Genomic DNA, 25,149 nt, shown 5'->3' on the forward strand with positions numbered 1-25,149 from the left:
GCTGCTCAGAGCACACCCTGGATTGCACAAGGGGTAGTGCTGGGAAGGTCATCCTTTCCACCCCAAGACCTCGCCCTCCAAATACACAGCTGCACAGATGTAGCAGTCACAGTGTTCGGAGGTCCTGGGACCTTCTGCTGCCCCTCAGAGGCAAGCGTGGAAAGGATGCTAATTTTAGGATCAGTTATTCTGCCCACACAGCCCCACAGTGAAAGATTTTGGGTGTGGCGACAGGTAAAATTTGCTTGGAGCTGCAGAATGCTTAAGAAATAGAGGATCAGAAGTAAATATTTTCAAAACCCAAGAATTAGTTGAAATAAGCTTAGTGAGTCAGAACTTTTAAGCACCTTTGATGGGCTTAAGAGACACATTGGCTTATAGCTTCCTGGAAAACTTGCTTCCAAATACTGATGTGGAAATTTCAAACAGTGAGAAAAATACCTCTCTACCCTGGAAACCACTAACATTTTAGAACTGATGAAGTAACAGCTTAGAGTCCAGTGTGGTGGCTAAGAACAGGATGGTCATGATTTGGTTTCCATGCAAAGTTAGGGGATGTTACTGTCACTGTTGGTAATGATGATGGTGGTGGTGGTAGTGGTGGTGGCAGCGATAGTAAGGGTAGAAAGATAATGGTAAAGAAAATGGCAGCCAACATTAATTGGATGCATACCACATTCCAGTTTCTTTAATAAGCATGTATTCTATTTATCTGCACAAGAGCTCAATAAAGTAGAAACTCTTAAAAAACCAATTTTTAAGACAAAGAAACTGAAGCTCAGAAAAGTGAACTTGACTGCCCAAGGCCATGTATCTACTTCCAAAGCCCACACTGTGTCCAGTTATTCTGACTCTAGAATTGGCACACAGAAGGAGGCTTTGGAAGTGGACATGAACGAAATGTGTTTTGGTTGCTAAAGTGGCTGACCTTAATGCCCTCTGTAAGCCTGGATTAATTATTCTCCATTATAATTAGATAGTGGACCATTTCCTAAGGAGTAGTTACCAGTATAACATTTTAGAAATGATATTAGAGATCATTTATACAATTCTCTTCATTTAAGCAATATAAAAACGAAATTCCAAAGAAACTCACGGCCATCCTGGAGATCCCAGTGAGGTCAGAGGTCAGGGCAGAGTCAAGGTAAACACTCCAGCTTTTCCTGACCCCAGACCTGTCGGGCTGCACTTTGCTTCCTTCCCTGCATGGGTTGGTAAACTTAATGTTACATGTCCCATTGCCACTCAGACATTGATCTGTTACCCCCAAAAAACACTGGCTGCCTGGGGGTGCCCACTCCCAGATATGCTTGTCCTTGGCCATCAACGGGCTCAGTACTGACTGCACTGAAATTCATGCCTAACAGATTTTGTGGGCATTCAAGTTTTCACTGTCATATTCTTCATTGAAAATTAGTCACTAGATGCTATTTCTTTGTTCCCCCAATAAGTTGGTGGATAGAATGTTGTCTCCAAGATGTGTGCAAGAACCTTAAACTAGTCAGACTTTTTGGCACTTGCATTTTCAGAGATGGGTCCAGATGCTGAGGGTGCAAAGGTGACTACAGTGAGTCGTGGAGAGAGAAAGCATCGTCTCCCCCAAGCGCTCTGGGAGGACTGCATTTGGTGGGATAGTTTGGGAGGGGCAGAAAATGTCTCAAACTCAGAAATATCTGATTTGCATTTTTCAAATTCTGGATGTCAGTGTACTGATTCATAACAGGAATCGTACCATAAATTCTGTCTATCTTATCCCTGGGAACTCCTTCCCGTTGCTGAGTTCACAGATCAAGTTGTACGTGAGAAACCGGCTTGGTCAATGAAGGAAAAGAAAAAATTAAAGTGATATTCCCAGCATGAGAAAGGCCCTGTGCACCAGTCTCTTTCCTCTGCTCTATAGACCTCAAATCCTAATAAGCAAGAAGAAGAAGGGGGCAGGCAAAGGTAGAGAAGAGGGGCGGGGGAGGAGAAAAAGAAAAAAAATAGCTCTGTAAAGTTAGGAGGCAGGCATAACTCAAGGTCTCATAGTTCATATAAGGCTGTGTGGGGGTTCAGAGCTAGTCACCCCAAGATGTGTCTCTGCAGTATGTGGGACTGTTATGAGCTAAAGCAACTTGCACTGCAGGCTCAGGAGCAACGTCTGCCCTCCCTTGACAGCCTGGAAATATCCGAGTCAGGGCCCTGCTCATGATGGGAGATTATCGGGTGACTTCTTCCAACGTCTCTGCAGGACAGGGCACTTTCCTATTTATTAATCATCTGCTCTTCTGATCCTCTGGAGATGGCCCGTGGAGCCCCCAGGTCAGCTGGCTGCATCCACACAGGGGAGAGCCTCTTCCTGAATACAGGAGAGAGCATAACTGCTCCAGGAGGTAAGAGGCACAGGCCGGCACTCCGGTCAGCAGCAGGGAGTCTTCCAGGCCCTTCAAGGCTCAGGAGCCCAGACCACAGGCGTCACCTGCCCCAGAAGCACAGCCTTCCAGCTTCTGCTGTGATGGGGAAAGCTGCCACAAGTGCTACTCCACCCCAACAGGGAAAAAAAAAAGGAAGTTTCTGGATAATACACAAATTCTTAAGGCCATCAGAAAGCCTGAAAACTGAGGAAACACAGGTGTCTCCAAGACCAGACAGAAGGCCAGCACTGACTCGCCTGGGGCCTAAGACAAGTGCTGAAAGCCCAGTGTGAGGAGAACCAGGGTCTAGGACCCCCGCAAGCCTCAGACACCGGGGAGGTTTACACCCAGTCTTCACCACAGAGGTTCTTGGTGTGCCAGAGAGCCACTTTGGGCTAGCTCATGAGAAAGCCCCAAAGCTCCCTCCCCTGGCACCTGCAGGAAGTGCAAACCAACCAAGCAAGTCCTGAGGAAGTGCAGGAGCCCTGCACTGGAGCCCAAATCCCACAGCAAAGGCCACCCGGATCTCTGAAGCCAGGGACCCTGTCCTGCTTCCCCGGAAAGCCTCATTATGTCAGCAATCCATCTCTTCCTGCCTTCAGTCTTAGTGTCCAATGTGGTATCATCAGTCTTAGTGTCCAATCAGTTCTTTGTGTGGAGGTGCGGGGAGTCCATTCTGTCTCTGTGGGATGGTCCCAATGTCCCACTCTATGATGTCTATTCTTAATGCAATATACAGATGATATGTCATAAAATTGTACCCTTGAAATTTATATAATCTTATTAACCAATGTTACCCCAATAAATTTAATTTAAAGAGTAAAAAAATAAAAGTTCTCTTTAAGTATAAGGACAGATCTAAGTTAAAATGAAAAGATAGAGAAAAAAGACATACATGTCAACACGAGTCATATGAAAGCCTGAGCAGTTATATTCTTAAACAAATCAAATCTCAGGAAGGACTATATTCAGGAGTGCGGAGATGTTGACATGTGATAGACACATATATAGATCAGTAGAGAAACAAAGGATGGGGAAACATATCACACATGCATATGTCACAAAGTTTCCAGGGTGGTTAATTCATCAAGGTAAGGATAGTCTTTTTAACCAATGAGGCTGAAACAACTGAATGACCACATGGAAAACAATGAAGCCCAAACCTTATTTCCACAGTAACTCATTGAAAATAAACCTCAATGTAAATGCTAATGTCATAAAAGTTCTAGAAGAGAACACAGAAGAAAGTCTTAGCAAACTTGAGATATGCAAAAAGTTCTTAAATAAAACAGAAAACAACAGAAAGCATAAAGGGGGGGGGGGAATGAACAAATTAGACTCCATTAAAATTTAGAGCTGATCAATGACTCCAAAATTAACTTCATATAGCTGACACAGAACTTTTATTCAGAAAATATTAAAAACAATTACAAGTCAATAACAAGGAAACAAACACTTTAATAAAAATGGGAAAAAATATTGAATAGACACTTCACAAAGAAAGATATACAGATGGCCATACGCACATCAAAGATTCTCAACATCACAGTCATAAGAGAAATGCATAAATTAAAACCATAGGGAGATGTTACCTTCACACCCACTTGAATGAGTATAATGAAGAACACTGGCCACACCAATCGCTGGTGAGGATGCAGAGAAACTGGAATGCTCTTACATTGCTCATAAGAGTGGGAAATGGTACAACCACTTTGGAGAACATTCTAGCACTTTCTTATCAATTTAACAGATACTGTACATGCCATATGATCCAGCCATTTCACTCATAGGTATCTACCCAAGAGAAATGAACACATATGTCCACACGAGGACTTATGCACACAAATGTGCATCATAGCAATACGCATAGTAGCCAAACACTGGAAGCAACATAAATGCCCATTGTGTAAACAAGTAAACAAAATGTGGTTTATTCATACAGCAGAGTACTGTTTGTCGATAGGAAGTAACGAACTACTCATCTCAGTGCTCAGCAAAAAAACACACAAAAAACTAGAAAGACAAAAAGAACATACGACCTAAATCCATTTGAAAGACTATACTTTCAGGGATCATTTCTATAGTTTGTTAAATCCATTTGAATGAAACCCTGAAAATGACACATCTACCCTGTAGGGATTGAAGGCAAGTCAGCAGTTGCCTGAGCTGGGGCTATATGGAACGATTGATAGGAAGACAGAACAAGGGAACGGTGGGGAATGACGAAAATGTTCTGTATGCTGGGTACGGTGGTGTTTGCACAGGTGTCTACAAGGATCATAACTCTCCAACTTCTAGGACTAAAATGAGCGCATCTTATTTTATGACCACGTGGATTTCACAATATCAAGATGCTTGTGTAATTGACAGTGAATGATATGCTTTGTTAGAATAGAGAGTGAAAATATGGGCTTCCTCTCTGCTTGGTATATTGTTTCACTTTGTTTTGCCTTTTGAGTTTCAATTAATATTTTGCCCATGTGTTTCTGAATTATAAATTATCTTCCCTATGTGCAGTTCGCCAGATTATCTGCTGAGAAGGAAAAAAAGTAACACATGAACTGAGTAAATTATTGTTTTATTTTGCCTGTATTATATATTGCTATATTTTACTTGTTTTATAATCTGCAAAATATAAATATATTAGAACTGGAGGAACTCCCAAAATCACTACTTCATAGTCTTTACTGATGAGACTTTTTTTAATTAATAGTACTACAAGTTATTAATTTACTATCAGAAGAAATCAACAGCATAGCTTTAATGAGCCTTGATTTAACTCACTTCACATGTGGCACAAACAAAAGCATATTTCACTTTTAAGAAAAATGATCAATACAACACACCCGGTGCAGTCACTAAATCAGCAATTTTGATGGTAAAATTGGAAGGCAAGCAAGAAAAACTGATTTCTTTAGAGAATGGGCTATTTCCATGGCCGTATGGATACTCCTACACCGGTTCTCTGCTGAACCCACAACGGACCTAAGGAGAGGAAAATCTGCCAAAGAACAGGACGCTGTCCGACTCATTGTGTCTGATGAAGAACAGGAAAGGATGATTACAGTGAAAAGTGTCATGCCCTGGCGCTGATGTGACCATATAGCCCACCCCAGTGGCAGCCGCAGCCTCGGTACCTTCCTCCGTCACCACCAGAAAGGACCTGTGCAGGAAGTTCTGGGCATACAGCCCCGGCCGTGACGACATTCCCGAGTAGTCCGCTCTGCGCTCCCTGAAGGCGTCCGCCATCCCCATGGCTGCCAGCCCCGCCTCCAGGTCATAGCTACCTTCCACTTCAAACCTGGGCAAGTGCAAAGTCAACGTCCTTGCCTCCATCTTCCCTGGGCCAGTCCACTCTACTAAATCCTCGGGCGTCACTTGATCTATAATCTATTACAAAAAAGGGGAGGAGAGAACGGTACCATTATCAATAAGAGTTTGGACCAGTGGAACACTGATTTGTATCAGTCAGAAATCATTCATTTTAGTAACAAAAGTAGAAATTCCATTTCTCTAGACAGTTGTTTTTAGAAAGCAGGCACCCGTCTTATACTTCTCTATTTAAATTATCTGCGCATATGTGAAAAGTCAAGATAGCATTTACTGAACTTTTAAAGATGAGAAATGTAATTTCTTGTTCTATCAATCTACCACATATTATTTCATATTTTACTATTCCCCTAATGTCTTTGTTTGCATATATATTATATATAATTTTTATAGAAAATAAAATGTTTATATGTTATATAATAAATATAATCAATATATTATATTATTATAAATAATATAATATTTAATATAATATTCATTATAATATACTTATTAATATATTTAAATATAAATATACATATCTGCAATTGCAATAAATGTCCCTTTTACTTGTTATAATGTAAATGTATTTACACTACTGCATATCACTCCTAAATATACTCAAACCGATAGGCATTTTCATTAAATTGATAAATTTTACTCAACCCATTCACTTCACAAGTATCTAATATGTATCATACATTATGGTAGAGGATAGATTCTGTAAATATACAAAAATAAAATTATGATGATGAATTTCAATCTAAGAACCCTAGTGTATTTAATGCAGAAATGACTAATTAGACTCAGAAAGGCAATCTTTCCTTCTAGATTATTTCCCTAGGATAATTTCCACAACTGCGTTTGTGAGTCAGGGTAGGAATACTCTTAAAAGCTTTTATACATAGTACCATTTTACTGTTCCACAGTATTTTCTGATGTATAAGGAAGGCTATTAACTATGTTTCAAAGCAACAAATCAGCATCCACCTGATATTATAATATATGTGATACGTGCTATATTGTTATAATCCTGATGCTGGTCTATGTGTGTCAGGGCTAAAGATAGAGGCAGAGGCAGTGATAGAATATGGTCTCTGATCATTACAACCACACTACACATTAAACACCATGAAGCCCATCTTAAAGATGGGAAAATATTGAGATTCAGGAAGTTAAATAGCTTCAGAGGACATAATGCTACTAAACAGAGGAATAGGAATTTGAAGAGAAGCCTACTTGATTTCAAATAGACAGAATACCGCCCATGTCAATATTTCAACAGTAAAGTGGATAGGACTAAATCAAGAGGTTGAAGATCAAGGGGACTGTGGACCCTAAGTGATTAGTATATGTTGATGTAGGTTCATCCTTGGTTTAAAAAAAAGTACCATTTTTTCTGATAAATGATGTTGATCATGTTGGAGGCTATGCATGAATGGGAAACCTCTATACTTTCCTCTCGGTTTTGTTGTAAACTTAAAACTTTTTAAAAAACTGAAGGTCTAAAAAAAATTCAGAAAGTTTGAATATCATGCAGAATTCGCTGGATGTGCGCACATGTGCTAGTTTTCCGGGAAAGAGGGTGCTTAGATCATCAACGGTTCCTTGGAACACGGGCCACTATCCGCAATCCCTGGGAGCTCATGTGGGCTCATTCCCACACATTTCAGTGTTGGTTGTTCTCCAAAAGCCTGATGTCACTTAGTTAAGCTCCTCTTTCAACAGCCAAGCTCTGGGACACGAAGCCTCCAGATGTGAAAGCAAGAACTGGGAGAGGCAAGGTTTTTTACCTTCTCCAGACCATCAATGTCGTCGGGCAGCAACAAGAACATGCCTAGGTCTTTGTTTTTATATGGAATGCCCAGAATTCTGGCCGGCAGGTCCTTCAGGGGGGTGAAGCTGAAAGACTGGCGCTGTATCATCATCAGCACGGGTTTACTTGTGTCCTGCAGCAAAGGGACAGAGCACCCAACATCAGAAGAGGCAGAAGACAACCAGGCGAGCTCGCTGAAACCGGGAGCTCAACCTGAACCTGGAACGCGCAGAGCCTGGGCATTGGCATTCGCCGTCCACCTGACGCACCCATTGGGACATGGCCTCAGAATTTACATTCATCCCAGGGGGAAGCACGTCACATGGATACAGGACCTGACCTTGTCCAGCCAGAATGCCTCCTCCTTTGTGCGTTCTCTCTCAAACTCCATGTCCCACTGCCCTTTAAAATGCACGAGGCTCACCAGCACCAGCTTTGTGGAGCTGCTTAGAGTGGCATCTGGAAACAGGTCCCTGATTTTCTCTGCAAACAAACAACGACAAAAGTGTTCGTCCCATCTCGGTTATTATAAGGGACTATGCATGGAAGGCTCGACACGGGTGGACTTGACTGGTCGTGAGAACCCCAGCCAGGTCAGCCCCTCCAGCCCATAAGGAGGGGTCTCACTGCCCAGCGCCTGTTTATCCCATTGATTGGACTGAGGTGTAAGGGTTCAGAGTTCAAGTTCTGGGATCATATTGCCTCTGTGAGCACCCAGTTTTGCCTCCTTACAGCTAAGGACTCTGGCACAAGGTATTTTAGCTCTCTGTGCCTCAGTTTCCACATCTGTAAAGCAGGAATAAAACCTGCCTCATGGGGTTGTTGGAAGTAGTAAATGATTTCCTATGTGGACAGCACTTAGATTACTATCCGCTCACTGCGCTAAGCACTCAGTAAATGTTAGCTATTATTATATTTACGCATTTGATATCGTGACCACCCGAGATTTAGAGGCTTCGTATTTAATTGGAAAAAGAGGTGACGTTTTTGTCTCTGGGGTCAGCCCATTTCACACTACATTCTAAAGCACACTGCCTTCAACTGAACCTTCAACCTTTTTGATAGACACTTTTTATTCCTGCCTTTTTTTTTCTATTTTTTTATTTTATTTCCTTTGGACTAACTATGAAGAAAAAAAAATGCATTCTGAAATAACAGATGTCTCCCTTATAACTGGAATTAAAAAAAAAATGTACTCTAAAACTCGAACACTAAAGTATCAGCTATAACCCATCCCCAAAGTGTATTTGCATATTAATTTTCCTCTCGTGCATTTCCTGTGTGTTTGGCTCATACTCTGTAGGGAATGGGGAGGGAAGGGGAGGGGAGGGGAGGGGGGTGAAGTGAGGGCTTTGCTGAGTTCTCTGCTGTGGAGGGGCTGAAATGTGTCATCACACCACATGATACTCAAATGGAGATGGGGCTCAGGCAGGCCCAGCTGGGGCTAACCAGTGCAGGTCTTGAAGGGAAAGCTGAATGTTTCTTGCTTGATAAAGAAAAAGGAAACCTCTCTATGACATTTCCACTTAAAGAAACTGTGATTTACAACCAGGTGTAAATAATTCTTCACTAAGTGTTTCCATAAAGTTGGCTTCTCAAGTCTGCTCCCTGGTTCTCCTTGCCTCTCTCCACACTTGCTGAGCCCTGTCCACCATTTGCAGTGCCTTCCCCGGCCTTCATGCCCTAGCCTGCCTTTCCAACCCTGCAAAACCCACACCGAGTCCCTTCCCGAAGCCTTCCCACCCTGGCACCCCATGCAGTGCCAGTCACGGGGCTTCACTCACAGCGGGCACTCAAGAAGCATTTTTATGATGAACGACCCTTCCATACTCTACCATGTGTTTGGCTTTCAACCCAGGAATTAATCTTCTTTTGACTTTCATCTGCTGCATTTATGAAATCAACGGGCTCCAGGGAAGCATGGTAATATTTTTCAACATAATCTATGTATTTCTTTAGGAGAAACAGGGAAGGAATAGAAAGAGGTTGGAATTCAATCTGCCAACACCTCTAAATGAGTTTAGCTGTACATCAGGATCAATAACATTGTAAGCAGGGATTCTGAGGACCTGGCACGTCACTCTGAGAACTTCCGTGCACATTTCTTTGCAGGTTCAGTAAGGTTAGAGCAAAAATCAGATTTAAAGTGCTAAGATTTAAATGGAGCTCTCAAAGAACCCAGATGTCTGAAAAATACTTAGGGGGGGAGGGGGACACCAAGTGATCTGGGCCGAGCCAGGCAGTCAACGTAGGCAGCATGCCTCCAGGACCCACCATCCCCACCAGGCCGTTGACCATTCACAACCACAACTCACAGAGACTGTGGACATGGCAAAACTTACTTGAAGGAAAAGGTACGTCTTTTCTCCAAATAGCCTATTGGCTAGTTTCAGTTCATAATTAACAGTGAGTTTGCTTATTTCAGTCAAAACCATCTGCAGTTGGTGGTGTATCTCTTCTGCGCTCTCTAGCTAAAAAAAAAAAAAAAAAAAAACTTCGTGAGTTACCTTAGCAAAAGCAAGCCTCAGTGCTACCCCAAGAGGACACAGTTGCAGGGACTTGTCCTCGGCTTGGCGGCCTTGAGGGTGGCCCGTGAGACTGGTGAGGCCCCTGCATGCCAGGTGGCTCTTACACAAATTATATGATGACCTAAGTCACAGCGGATCTCAGCTCCACAAAGAAGCCCGCTCCTCAGCCCAACACTGCAGCAGATCTTGCTCTTCTGGCCCAGGTGGCATTCTGTCATCTCAGATTGCCCACTCAATGTCTCAGAGGCTTGTTCTTAGCGCCCCCAGGACTGAGCACATGAGAAAATAGATGATTCCTCAGGTGATTCTGATCCATTTTAAGGTGGCAGTATTTGGTCCGGACAGTGGGTACGAAAAGTGACTCCCGAGGGTCTAAGTAGCCATTCATTGGTCAGAGCTCTACACTGGGCTGAAGCGAGATTTTCCCCCTTTACCTCTGGGGAGGTAAGGAGGGAATAAAACTTTTCCAGACGTGTTTTCTGATTGAGGGCTGAGGAGTGAGGCTCCACAGCAGGGCCAGCAGACACCGCTCACAGCCCTAAAGCAGAAAGAAACACTGCCCCCCACCCCCGCCAGGTGGTGTCTGGCTACTTCCATGCAGTGGGACACAAGGCAGAGAAAGCTTATCCCTGACAGCACCACCAACAGAAAGGCTTTCTTCCCCAATACCCATGGCTGCTTGTTTGTTCGTTTGTTTCACCTTTTTATTTCACTGCAGTTTCTCAATGCCCAGAGTAGTATCTGGAAGATTAAGGGCACTCAGTTAATTTTTGTGAATAACTTAAACAGTTGAAGACATTCAAATGGAAAATGTAAAAGTATGCTGCTCTCACAACCTATCTGAGGCTGAATTCAAACCGTGGCTCCCTCCTTGTTACTATGAGACTTTAGATGTCTAACGGCCATTCCATGACTGCTCATGTGGACTGCTCTGTGATGTGAGCTTCAAAGAGAAGGATGCAGTGGGAGAATTTCTCTGTCAGGCCAGTTGTGACTAAGTTGACCTGAAAATGGAGAAAGGGAATAAAAGCTGCCTATCAAACACGTTTGGAGTCTGAAATTATAGCACCGTTGTGGACTGGGAAACCCCAAACCAAGGAACTCACTTAAAGTGACCCTGGGTCGATAATATCCCAGGATCTTATTTCAGAAAATATTTCCTGTATTAGAAGGGTAACTACCTCTCAGGTTTCACCAGACTACCATAAATTATAGACCAAATATTAGCTCATATTCCAAAACTACACATCATGAGAAAATAAGTCCCACTTGAAGAATCAGATGAAAAAAAATAGCAAACAGCCATTATTAGACTCTCAAGGACTTTAGATGTTGAAATTATCAGATATCACACTTAAAAAACAGTATATTGAGGGAAGAGGTTAAAAACATGGTTGAAAAACAAGAGACTGCTATCAAGTTTCAGACTGGTTTTATAATCAACCAGAATTTCTATATGTTCAAAGAGCACTGACATTTAAAAGTTCAATAGGTGGGTTAAACAGCCAAGTAGGCACTGCTAAATTAGTAAGCTAGATAAACCTGAATAATGTTCTCAGCATGCAGCACAAAGACAAAAAGTGATTACAATATGTATGACAGAGGGAGAAATCCAGATCAAATAAGAACTCTAGTATCCTTCCAAAAGGCAAGAAAGAACAGAGCTTGTGCATTTCTCAAAACATTAAGTGGCTGAGAATTTTCCAGAATTGAGGGAAAGTATGAATTTTGCCGCTATCAAAAGAATGGGAAATAACAAGTAAGGCTGTAGAGAAGTTAGATGCCTTGTGCCTTGTTAGTGCTAATTTAAAAGAGTGCAGCTATTATGGAAAACAGTACGGAGGTTTCTCAAAATTTAAAATATAATTAACATAGGAACCAACAACCTCACCCCTGGGAATATATGCAAAAGAATACAAAGCAAGATCTCAAAGAGATATTTGCACAATCATGTTAATGGCAGTATTATTCACAATAGCCAAGCAGTGGAATCAACCCAAATGTCCATCAACAGATAAATGGATAAAGAACAAGTGGTGTATCCATACAAAGGAGTATTACACAGCCTTCCAAAAGGAGGAAATGCTGTTACATGTGTTAACATGGATAAATCTCAAAGACATTATAATAAATAAAATAAGTCAGTCACACACACACACACACACACACACACAGCGATACTATATGCTTCCACTCATATGAAGAAGTATCTAAAGTAGTCACACTCATAGAAACAGAAATTACCAGTCAATCAATCAATCAATCACCAGACCCAGGCAATTTTAAATCTAAATTCTGAACAGAGTATTAGGTGTGTTTCCGAATTTTTACAAACTCTCCCAGAGAATAAAAAAAAACAACCAGGAAACATTCCCTACCTCATGGGTCGGTAAACTTTGATATTGAAACTAGAAAAGGACAGGACAAAGCAGAATATTACAGATTGATCGTGTTTATAATATAAAAAAATTTGAAACACTTAACAAAATATAACCAAATCCAATTTGATAATATATCATTATTTTTAAATCATGACCAACTTGATTACCCCACACATGCAAAACATGATTTATCATGAGAAATTCTACCAATGTAGTTCACTCTGTTACAGAGGAAAAAATCATTGATTACCAACAGACACAGAAAAAATATCCACATGTACATGTGTATGGAAGGGTGGATGGATGAAAATGGTTGGCTGAGGATGACCTCAGGTCTCACTATCTCTTTACAACGATACAAAGTGGGCATGAGAGGAACAGATGGCAGGGGTCACCCTCTCGAAAACCAGGAAACAGTATGTGATCAAGTGGAACACACACAACTCCTCTCCCAGGCATACACTATAGACCAGCACCATCTCATAGAAATAAAATGTGAGCCAGAAGTAGAAGCCACACACACTATCCTAAAATATCTAATGTCTGTGTTCTTTTTATTCTGACTCCCACGAAGATTTTATTTTGGAAGAAAAGAGCTCTCGAACAACTGTGCTCACTGATCGAGTGGACAGCTGAGCAGCTACCTCACCCAACTCTGTCATACGGGACCAGGAAGGAAGTCTGGATCTCTCATAGGCCCTGAGGAGCCCAGACAGCCTGCTGTTTCAGACGAGCAGCCCACATTGCTGGGTGACTTGACCTGATTTTATGAGGGGAATCAGGGTCTGGGACAGAGCTGTGACTACTGTCCACGCAGATGTGCCCTTCCTAAGAGCTCTAACCATCTCCCAACACCAACCGCAACCTACAGACTTAACCTCGCTCCCACACTCTCCCCTCTGCACAAAAAACATTACAATGTCATTAGTCCTGTGCTAATGTTATTTTAAAATAAAACCTCAGAGCAAAGAATGGGGAGACTTAAAAATAAAAACACCATGTAGTAACAATATCACCAACTACTACCGTGACTACCACTGGGTAGGTCACCAGCATGTTCTACTCTCCTGGACACTTTACAAAGGCCCAAAGAAGATGAGTAACTTGCCCAAAGTAGCACAGCTATTAACTGACTAGGCCAGGACTTGCACCCAAATCTGTTAAACTCCAAACCCATCCATTCTGCTACAGGCGTTACCAGTATCTATCATAGTGGTTAGTATGCATTCAAGTTAAGATTCCTCCTTAACTCTAAGGGTTTACTATAATAGTGTAACCCTAGTCACAGTATCTCACTGCTGTGATTATTACTGAAATAACTGCTCAAAACTAAGGATGAAGCATTACCTCTTCCACACATCCCCCAGTGTGCCCACGTCTACAAAGCCACCTTACTTAGCAAACGTAAGACATGTTGCCCACCTCTTCTCCTTCAGCGTTGACTCTTGAGCTTCCTGTGTCTTTTTTGGAGGAAAATACCTGGAAGGGAGAGAAAATATCACAGCGGGGGTCAGAGCAGAGAAAACCTCTCAGAACCAGTCAGGGGAAAGGGACGTTTGCTAAAGGCACCTCAGTGGCACATGGGTAGCATTTATCTTTTTGCAAAACCATGGAAAAGTCTGGGTGTCTTCAGAGGAGCCCAGGCTGGTTCACCCATGCATGTGTTTACCTGGGATGTGTCATTTACACCCTAGCAGGGATTATGCAAATTCTCCCAGGAAATATGCTTCTTCAGTTCTGTCTGTAGTTATGAGGTTGAAGGCTTTGGACAGGGCCACTCACCCAGCCCTCACCCAAAGGAATTTCAACCATCGGGGAGCAGATGGCTCATCCCAGAAAAGAGCTAGTGCCTGAGAAGCCGTGGGAGCCCACCGCACCTACCTGCTGCAGCTGGGTGGCCGTGGCGCCGCGGGCCCCCAGGAGGAGCATGCCGATGGCTGTTGAGATGCTCACAGGGGAAAATAAGATGTTGCCACTGTGTGCTTTGCTCAGCTCTTTGAAAAGATCAAACCCAAACTGAGCGGTCACTGTGCCAAGCCGCTCCATGGTGATGCTAGTGAGATCTAGAACAGCAACAAGAGTCAAATCCAAGACAAAAGAATACTGAATGTGAGCTGGAATTAAAAAATTAAATTTAGCCCTGGCCAGGTAGCTCAGTTGGTTAGAGTGTCGTCCCGATACAGCAAGTTTGCAGGTTCAATGCCCGGTCAGGACACATCCAAAAAGCAACCAACAAATGCATAAATAACTCAAACAACAAATCAGTGTTTCTCATTCTCTTTCTTTCTCTCTCTCAAACCAATTAATAATTTTAAAAAAAGGTTTTTAAGGAAAATAACATTTAAAAAAGAGGTAATACCAAACGAGCACATTTCACTTGTTTGAATTGCTTTAGGTCGTGGGGACCCTTCCTGCATTCATCCAGAATAGAGAAGTTTTGAAATATGTCAATGAACAAATTAAATTCAGATATTGAGATAGGCTTGGATTTGAGCTGCAGACTTCTAAGAGAGTATTTCAGACAGCACCTCCTCCAACGATAGGGCCACTGACCCTTTAGGACAGGGGTTGCGAACCTATGGCTCGCGAGCCAGAAGTGGCTCTTTTGATGGCTGCATCTGGCTCACAGACAAATCTTTAATAAAAAAAAATAGTAACGTTAAAAATATAAAACATTCTCATGTATTAAAATCTATTCATTTCCTACCGCTCATGTTCATGGTTGTGGGTAGCTGGAGCCAATCACAGCTGTCCTCCGGGACAACACCAAATTTCTATTGGATAATGTGTAGTGTACACGGGTCGTTGTATGGCTCTCGCAGAATTACATTTTAAAATATGTGGCATTCATGGCTCTCTCAGCCAAAAAGTTTTCCAACCCCTGCTTTAGGAGGTGATGGACTTGTCCATAGCTTTGATCATGGTGATTAGTTAAAGGGTATGTAGTTATCTCCAAACTCATGAAGTTGTAAACGTGAAACATATGAGCTTTGTGCATGTCAATTATACTTTATAAAAGTGTTTTCTTAAAAAAAAAAATTGAGGGATCTTTTTGCCTGCTGAGTGAAAGGTCCCTGCAGCCTGCTTCTCGCCCTTCTCTGGCCTTCCGGTGACAGAAGACATGAGTCAGCTGGCACCGTCCAGGGCTCCTCAGTTCTCATTTCCCCCGGGGAGCGAGGTGGCTGCCTTACGTGTTGTGACTCTCGCTCTCTGTCTGGACCTGCCTGCATCTGCCCGCCCGCCGCCTCCTCCTGAGCCAAGCTCCCCCAGGGAGGCCCCTCCTTGCCCTCCATGTCCGGCTTGTCCAGAGCCTAGCCCCACGACCAGGCATAGGGAAGGCAGAGGAAGCCCATGAGCCTTAGGTCCAAGGAGTGTCCTCCTGTCTCCGCCTTCGTAAAATAAAGCCAAGAGTGTATCCATACTTCTCTGGTATTTTCTTTCTTTATTTTTTTTAATCAAATAATATTTTTTACTGAATTTATTGGGGTGACATTGATTAATAAAATGATACAAATTTCAGGTATATAATTCTATAATACACCATCTGTATACAGTATTGTGTGTTCACCACCCCAAGTCAAGTCTCCTTCCATCACTGCTTTCTTTCTCAATTGATTCAAAATCCAGGGCCAAGAATGGTAGGATAAATTAATTCTCTTAAACCCCAGCCCCTAACTGCATAGAAACTTGACTCAATTTTTCCTCAACAGCAATGACATATCTCTAGCCATAGATTATCGAGTGGTACTAAAAGGGTTTCCCTGTTTATAATTTTCTATATCGTTTCAAGTTTGTACAGTGGGTTCATACTACTTTCATTATCTCACACACACACACACAAAAAAAAAACAAGAGCAATTAATATTTACCAAATATAAATAAAATACATTTTCTATTTTCTTGGTCTCCAGCTATGTTATAATTAGTCAATAAAGGCTTTAAGGAAAAAATCCTAAATCAAGAATGAGAATCAGGCAGAATAATTTTTTTTAACAGTCTACATACTTTGAGGGAGGGGTCTTTGCAATCAAGGGCTTATTCCTACCAAGGCATCTGATGTCTGCTGTTAAAATTTCCATTTCACCCCGGGTTTCTATGCAGGCATTGCGTTGCAGGGATTGCTTTGCAGGTTAACCCAGAAATACAATGAATTAACTTACTGTCACCCAATATGAAGAAGAGGCAGCATCGTGGCCGTGCAGGCACAGAATTAAATAAAACCACCCCAAGGAAAGGTATGCACAATTAAAGTTCTTCTCTTAAAGTAACAACCATTCTCGAAACAACAAAAAGTCTTCAGCTGCAGCTGAGGGAAGAACTCACCCGGCTTTTAAAGAGATGGTGGTGACTGAGCATGGAGCTGGGAAGCGTGTGTAAAATGAGTAATTGAGATCTTCAATTTATATCTGTCTCTCTGCCTCTCCCTAGTCATTATCGTTTTTGCATTTCCAGTGAAACAACCTTTGGTTTCTCAATGATGATTTCCCTCATAAACTTAGCGTGCAAGGTTTAAGACAAAATTGAGGATTGAATTTCCTACTTCACTCATGCGTGTTCACAACGTTGTGCACTTGAATTTTCAGCAAGTGTACAGTGAATTAACTATCGTAGTTCATATAGTATACATATTAGGCACAGCGGAAGAGAGCTGCAATTTCTAACTTCTCCAAATTCCCTTAGAAATTCTTTGGGGGGGGAGGGTCTAAGTGTAAAGAGATCTAAATTAACCAAGAAACAAAATGAGACAAAAAGCAAGAGCTCCCTCCAGGACCAACGGCAACTTTAAAATGGCCAAGTTAAACGGATTACGACCCAAGGTGAGGGGAGACCTGGAGAGGGTCTTCCACCCTAATGATGATGTGAGAGGTCGTCTGAGAAGAATTCATTCTCCACCTTTGGTGCACATTAAAATTTCCTGGGGAACTGAAATTTAAAAAAATAATAATAATAAAAACGCCTATGCTCAAGCCACATCCCACGCAACAGTCAGCATCTCTGGGGTGGGAACCAGACATAAAAATTTTTATCACTCGAGGTGACTTAATGCACAGCCAAGGTTGGGAACCACTGGTTCAGAGCTACAGGAAGCTCTGAATTAGCGCATGGTTCATTTACTGGCCTGACTGGCTCAGACTCTGTAATTAGGTTAACTTTGTAGTTACATCAGGTGGGCGATGCCAGATGCGAGAAAGAAAATAAGAGAAAACTATCTTTCTAGTAAAGTAGTGAGAAAAGGTCATGAGAAAAGTTTGGGCTGTCAGCTACACATGCACACACACACACACACACACACCCCACCATCTCTTGTTCTCAAGTATTCTGTTCTTCAATTATGAAATCTATCAGTTTAATTCATTCAAAAAAAACTTAATTGAGTCTGCTATGTACCAGATATTGGGCTAAGAGATAATAATAATTCATAAACATCCAACCAGCTATTGATTTCAGGAAAATGACACTTGACAAAAAAAAGAAAGAATAAAAATCTCAACAGGAAATTCCACTTCCAACTTCCAGTTTCTCCTGACAATCCAGGGTCAATCCTACAGGCTCTACAAGGTCATTAAAGAAGCAGTATAGCCTGGACCAGGGGTGTGGAGGCTGGTCATCACTTCGGGGCAGCATGTCAATCCATATCAATGATTAGAAACTATAAAAATGGTTTCTGTGCTTGAGTGAGGACAGAAAATAATTAAGCCCTGAATCAGAGTACTAATGAGCTCCCCACCTTATTCCCAGGTTTGACACAACCTCTGCACGTCTGTGACTGACACTGACAGGTGACAGCTTTCACCTCCAAACCTATAATGTTGCAGTAAGTGCTACTGGGGTCCCGTGCACCTTTCCTCACACCAGCCGGTGTTTCAATTCCCCAGTTACCGGTTTGGTTGACAAGTCACAGCTGCCCGTCTGTCTGTTGAATGACTCTCAGCTAGATGGGAACCACCTACCAGGGACGTACACAGCACCCCACCCCCGTCAGGGCACACCTCAGGAGTGACTCACCAGCATAAGGACAGTCTCCTTGCATCAAAATAGGACTCATTTTGCAAGTGCAACTTGTCATCCAAAACTTCCCCACAGGATCAGACTGACTCCTATCCCTAGCTGAGGTCACGTGACTGATTAACATGTTCCCCTTACCCCATCCTAAACAGGGATCCCAGTCTTCAGCTCGGCTTCTTGGGGAGCTGACCTGAGACAAATGTGTTTTAATATCTAGCCCAAATCCTCTGTTTTTGCTCTCCAAAAATTCCTTGGCAATTCTTGCATATAGTCATTCTCTTTCAGATCAATTTTCCAACCCGTTTCTTCAGGCCTATGAAACATCATCTGGGGACTTCAATTGGGACCTTTAGGAACTGATACATTAATGGGAGGAAGATTGGCATCTTCACATATCAAGCCAAGAACTTTGCTCATCCTACAAGTCCGTCAACAGTACTTACAGATAGAAAGAAATAGAGAGAGAGGCTTCTCTTCATGCTGGAAAACAGAACAAACATGCCCACCATCACTGCCTCCATTCAAATTGAACCACAGAGCCCAGCAGGCGCAATGAGGCACTTGGTTCATTCATTCATCTATTCATTTATTCAATCATTCATTCACTAAAAGTTCCAAGACTCAAAATAGAAAGAAGATAAAATTATCATTCACAGGAAAACTGACACATATTATAAGAATTAAAAAGTGAATTTACCAAGATTGATGACTACAGGTCAACATTAAAAAAAATCAAATACTTTTTTAATATACTAGCAACATATAGTTTGAAAGTGGAAGTTTTAAAAATATATGATTTTTTAAAGGATCAAAGAGCCTCAAATATCTATTAGAAATGAATGCTGGGCCAGCCTCTACCTAGAAAAAGATCAACTATAACACAGAGAAATTAAGAAGGCCTAAGCCAGGGGTCCCCAACCTTTTTACACAGGGGGCCAGTTCACTGTCCCTCAGACCGTTGGAGGGCCAGACTATAAAAAAAAACTATGAACAAATCCCTATGCACACTGCACATATCTTATTTTAAAGTAAAAAAACAAAATGGGAACAAATACAATATTTAAAATAAAGAACAAGTAAATTTAAATCCACAAACTGACCAGTATTTCAATGGGAACTATGCTCCTCTCACTGACCACCAATGAAAGAGGTGCCCCTTCCAGAAGTGCGGCGGGGTCCAGATAAATGGCCTCAGGGGGCCACATGAGGCCCGTGGGCCATAGTTTGGGACCCCTGGCCTAAGCAAATGGTGAGAGAGACGTTATTTGCCATTTGGAAGACTAATATCGTAAAGATGTCAGTTCTCTCAAAATTGATCGCTACAATCTCAATAAAATCTCAGGAGGCTTCTTTTTATTTTCTTTTTTTTTTTTTCAAAAAACTAACCATTTTTTATATAAATTCCAAATATATCAAATAGCAGAAGTGATGGAATAGCCAAAACACTCTTGAAGATAGAGAAAGCGTCTGTCAGACAGGAGGAGTTATCATTCAATAACTAAGTTTGGTTTGGGCAGAGGAGGGGCCAGAACAAGGGGCCCAACGAGTATCTGGACCCACATCTGTGTACCCGTGCACCACTCGGGATTCCACGTAGGCATGCACCACGCGGGGCTGTTCTGAGAAGGGCTGCTCAGGGCAGTGCAGGAGGAGTGGCTGGTGTTTTCAGTCCCCTGTGCTGAGTCAGCGGGGTCCCCACGCAGGCAAAATCAATTGTGACTCCTGTGCCTCGCACCGTACACAGCATATCAACTCTAAATGAATTGCAACGTTCAATGAAACAGGCTAAGTGTTAACATTAATAGTAGAGATTACTATTAATTACTATTCCTGGCTACAGAATATTAAAAGTTTTCATTAATCAAAAAAAAATTATTAAAGTTGTACATATACCCTGTGGCCAGTAATTTCCCCCCAGTTATACACCCAACAGAAATGTGTGCTTGTGGGCCCCGAGAGACACGCGCGGGCGGAGCAGCAACGGCAGCCATGAGCTAAAACCCCAGCCAGGAAAAGGGATGAATTTCACTGTATTAAACAAGAAAAGCCAAATGCAGAAAAATACGCACTCAACGATTCTGTGAATATAAAGTTTAAAAAATAGGCAAAACTAAAGATAGTGCTGCCTGTCCACATACACTGGTCGTATTTTAAGAGGATGAAGAGAGTAATGATTGAGAGAAGGCACAAAGAGGGGTCGGGGTGAGGATGACGTTATGTTCTTCTACCTGGTGGTCGTTGCACAGATGTAGTGCCAAAGCAGAAATAACACTGAAAAGTGGGAGAACATACTAGAAAGAAATGAGAAGGTAGGATAAGTCCATTGACTATTACCTACATCATAGATGAGAGTCAAAAGATATTTTTTATATGATAAAAACCTAAGTAAGAAAAAAAGGCTACGGTATAAAAGCAATATCTCGAACAACAACAAGAAAATACAGACTTTCCTGAATATCACAAGGAAAAATTAAAAAGAAGAAACATTTTAAAACAGTAAAACAAGACAAAATGATTCTCAAGTTCATATATAAAGATAAACAAACAAGAATAAATAAGAGGCCCTGGCCGGTTGGCTTAGCAGTAGAGCGTTGGCCTGGCGTGCGGGGGACCCGGGTTCGATTCCCGGCCAGGGCACATAGGAAAGACACCCATTTGCTTCTCCACCGCCCCTCCCTCCTTCCTCTCTGTCTCTCTCTTCCCCTCCCGCAGCCAAGGCTCCATTGGAGCAAAGATGGCCCGGGCGCTGGGGATGGCTCCTGGCCTCTGCCCCGGGCGCCAGAGTGGCTCTGGTCGCGGCAGAGCGTCGCCCCTGGTGGGCGTGCCGGGTGGATCCCGGTTGGGCGCATGCGGGAGTCTGTCTGGCTGTCTCTCCCGTTTCCAGCTTCAGAAAAAATACAAAAAAAAAAAAAAGATATAAAGAATAAATAAGAGACATTGTAAAGTTAAAGCAATAAAGCCTCTATAATTAAAACACTGATATTGGCACATGAGTAGACAGACCAATGTTTAAGAAAAATGCCTTTTTTGTTTACTTAAATTATTAGAAAAGGTATATTAAAATAGATTTTAAATTTTTCTTTTTTGTATACCTCCTTGTCTTTAGAAATTATGCTATTAACTAATTTATTTTCTTTTTTTAGATGACATCTTCTATCAAAATGAAATATTTATCTTTGTTCCTATTACTATTTTGGACCTTGATTCAGTTTTTTTTATCTGATAGTATTGTGATTCTCATTTCCCTCCTATTAATATTTTCTTAGTATCTTAAGGTATCATTATTTTAATCTTGTTATTATTGCCTCCTATTAATAAATCTTTGTCTTTTTAATTCAGTCTATCTTTTAATTGTTCAAGGTAACTCATCCATACTTCGTGGGACTAGTCATATTTTGACTTATTTACCATCTTGTTCTAAATTTTGTTCATGCTTTCTTGGGATTTTTTTCTTCTTTGTTTTACATTTCGTTGAATGAGCAAGTTTTTCATTCTTTCCCCCTAATGTTTTAATGCATTTTCTCTAAGTTCTTCAACTGTTTACCCTTAGGTTAGCACAAATATCAGACGTAATTTTCCTTGAAGTTTTATTTCTATCTAATACCCTCTTCTCTCCTCAGCCCCACCGTCTCCCACCTCTCGTGTTGAGATCATTGAAATCTTAATTTTTAAATTATTTATTCTAATTTAAGCTTAAATCATGTTTTCATCTTTTTTAGCTGGGGGGGGCACCACAGCTACACATATCCCACATTTCCTTCTCCAATTCATCTTTTAAACCCTCTAGAGTGGAACTTCTGGGCATCCTCTCAGGTCAAAATGTGCAGGTAGTGCACTTAGCATCCTGGCTCCAACGTATTGCTGTCACACGAGTAATAATTTGTGTGGATACACTTTCTCGTTTCATAATTCTTTTCTCTCAGAACTGCAAACACTGCTTTGTGTCTTCTTGTAGGATCAAGGAGATGCTTAAACAAGATCTGGTTCTCATTCCATTCCATGAAATCTATTTCTTTTCATCCCAAAGCTTTTAGAACACTTCCTTTTTCCCTTGATCTTTTCTAATTTTGCCACAGCGTGGAAGCATAGGTTCTTTAATGGGCTCTTTCAATCTGCATGACTTTTTTTTTTTTTCAATTCTGTGGGAGATTTTTTTGTATATCTGTGAGTACTTCCTTCCCACCTCCCAGAACTCTCTTCCTGAAATTTTCCTTGATAAATGCTGGATCTTCTTAAACTACCTAAGTATTTTATCTCTTTCCTTCCGTGCCTTGTAGAATTGCACAGTTCACACTTTGAACTGACTTTTCATCCCTTCTGCTACTCAGTCAAATAACAAACCTTTTAGGAATAACTAAGTTTATTTACAAGAACTCTAAGTAAATATATAAACATTTCCTGTCCTTAGTATATTTTTAACGTCTTGTTTGACCTGTTAATGCCGTTGAGGTTGATTTCCTCTGCCAAGTGTTGTTTCCTTCAGACATTTGGTAATCTAGTTGTACGCTTATCTCTGTATATGAGAGTCCTCATTAGAATGTCTATGAATGGTGTTCTGCGGTTACCACAGCCTGGCTTGGCAGTTTAGTAGTGGGAGGGGCTGCAGTGCTTCCAGGCAAGGGGACAGTAACCTACAACCATTAAGTGGAAACTCTCCCTTCTCTTTGATAATGGCGGTTACTTGGGGCACTGCTATACTTCTGTGACTCAAGCAGACACACCTGCTTCTCCAGCCTGGGGGCAAAGACCTCTGTGGCTCACCACCTGGCATAAGGAAGAAAGAAGACACACACCTGCCTGGCTGCGTCTACTGAAGTTCCACTCGCACCTGTCCCCACGGTTGTTGCCTGCCGCGTAATTCCTCTTGCTTCCTGAATTTTCTACCTCCAAACAAGGAACACCAGCATTCTCAACTCTATTGGCCACCTAAAATTTATCTTGAGTAACCCTTGACCCTCAAAGTTCACATAGACAAAATAAAGAAATGGATACAAATGACCACTTGTATTTCTTTATTTCTGCTTGGAAGATAAATAGAGCTGTGGTTAGAAATCCACTACACAACACCCAGCTGGTCAGCCTGGTTCAAATCCTTGTTCAACCATTTGATACCTGAGTGACCTCACCTCTCTGTGCCTTAGATCTGTCATCTGTTAAACGTGGCTAATAATAATACCCTGCCTCTCAGGACGACTGCAAGGAGTCAATGGGTTGACATATATCAAGGTCTTTTATCAATACCAGTTCACAATAAATGTTCAATAAATGTTAGGTATTATTATTGTTCCAATTCAGAGACCGCAAGGCTGCAATCTTATTCCAGATATCAACATTCACTCCATACTTGGCCCCAATGTAAAAGGAAAAAAAATCAGTACTAAAGAGAAGAGTCACAGCTGCCAACAATTTTGAAACATCATTAGAGTTTAAAAATAAGGATTCCTCTCCTGCCTTTGATTATCAATTGAAATCGTATTTCCACTGAAGGGATTTCTTTACTAACTCTTTGGAATATTTAACTACGTTGGAGTCTGATCAAAGCAACAAGAATTAATTTCAGTTTCAGTTTCTATGATGTTTACAACAACATACTGGGGATTAAACAGATTATACTCACGTGTGGAAAAATATCTTGGAAGAGTATTTTCTGTTGTGTTTACAACTTGACACGCTATTTTCTTCAGAAATTTAACACAAATGTCTGGAGCCAGTCTGAGAGTTTACCCTTTATAAGTAAATTTTCTTTTTTTCCCAAATGCTAATAGAATGATTTTCTCAACCTTTTATGTTTAAATAGTTTTAGGGTGTCTGTTTTTCCTTATTCTTCTTGGAAATCAGTGTTGTCAGGAGACTATCCAAGTTAAGAAAGTCTTGAAAATTATATCTTTAATTATTGATTTCATGCCAATTGATCTGCTTCCTTTCTCAGAAACACCATAATTCTTGGGTTTTACTTTCTGTTCCCTCTGTATCTATCCATTTCTCTCCTAGTAATCCCTATATATTCAAGGAGAGACACTCAAAGACACCTTGTTCATCACTAACTAAATTTCCCAGTGCCTCAGTTTTGCTTCTTTGCTGCCTCTAAAATCTATTTAAGGTCTGCTGTTGCATTTTTAGTTCCTAGCTGCTTCTATTTCATTCCATTCTCTCACATTTTATTACAGTTTATCTTCCTGATTTCCCTTCCAATCCCATAGATTTCCTGCCCTCTTTTTTTCCTTTTCAGATACTACTGATTTTCTAATTCTTGCCATAAATCTTTTTCTGGTCTCATTTTTTAATCTAGGTCATGTGTATCCCCTGCTTATTTGACACTAATTTCTTTCATAACCCTATAGTTTGTACCCATTTATTTAATCTTGGATATAGGTTAATGTACTCAGAACCCATGTGTGTCAACAGAGAGTATACGATTTCTACCAGCCCCACCATTGTGCATTTATTCGATTGCATCTTAAATCCTTCTCACCCATCTATAGCTAAAACATTGTTTGATACATGTTATAGAGAACATTATTTAGAAGAGAAATGGCATATTAAGATACAAGCATATTTAAATATTCAGCATAGAGAATACATTGTTGAAAGGTGTGCATATATGGGCTGAGTGCTGTAATATTTGTATTGAGTAAAAGAGAAAGTAGACGGTGGGTTGGGGAAAACAAGAATACAACATGAGCCCTGGCCGGTTGGCTCAGCGGTAGAGCGTCGGC

General features: G+C 41.3%; 1 protein-coding gene and 1 pseudogene across 1 annotated transcript; one reads left to right on the top strand and one right to left on the bottom strand.

The window, feature by feature from the left end:
• Positions 1-4,396: 4,396 nt before the first annotated feature.
• SERPINB13 (serpin family B member 13) lies at positions 4,397-16,790 on the bottom strand. Its single transcript, XM_066246738.1, has 8 exons — positions 16,751-16,790; positions 14,309-14,490; positions 13,850-13,906; positions 9,861-9,989; positions 9,354-9,471; positions 7,859-8,001; positions 7,496-7,651; positions 4,397-5,783 (listed from the first exon to the last, which is right to left on the bottom strand). The coding sequence occupies exons 2-8, from the start codon at positions 14,471-14,473 to the stop codon at positions 5,379-5,381; spliced, it is 1,173 nt and encodes a 390-aa protein (XP_066102835.1). The 5' UTR covers positions 14,474-14,490; positions 16,751-16,790; the 3' UTR covers positions 4,397-5,378.
• On the top strand, positions 4,447-4,530 carry LOC136315770 (small nucleolar RNA U3; annotated as a pseudogene).
• Positions 16,791-25,149: the final 8,359 nt, after the last annotated feature.

The sequence above is a fragment of the Saccopteryx bilineata genome, chromosome 11 (assembly GCF_036850765.1).
Source record: "Saccopteryx bilineata isolate mSacBil1 chromosome 11, mSacBil1_pri_phased_curated, whole genome shotgun sequence".
Taxonomy (NCBI): domain Eukaryota; kingdom Metazoa; phylum Chordata; class Mammalia; order Chiroptera; family Emballonuridae; genus Saccopteryx; species Saccopteryx bilineata.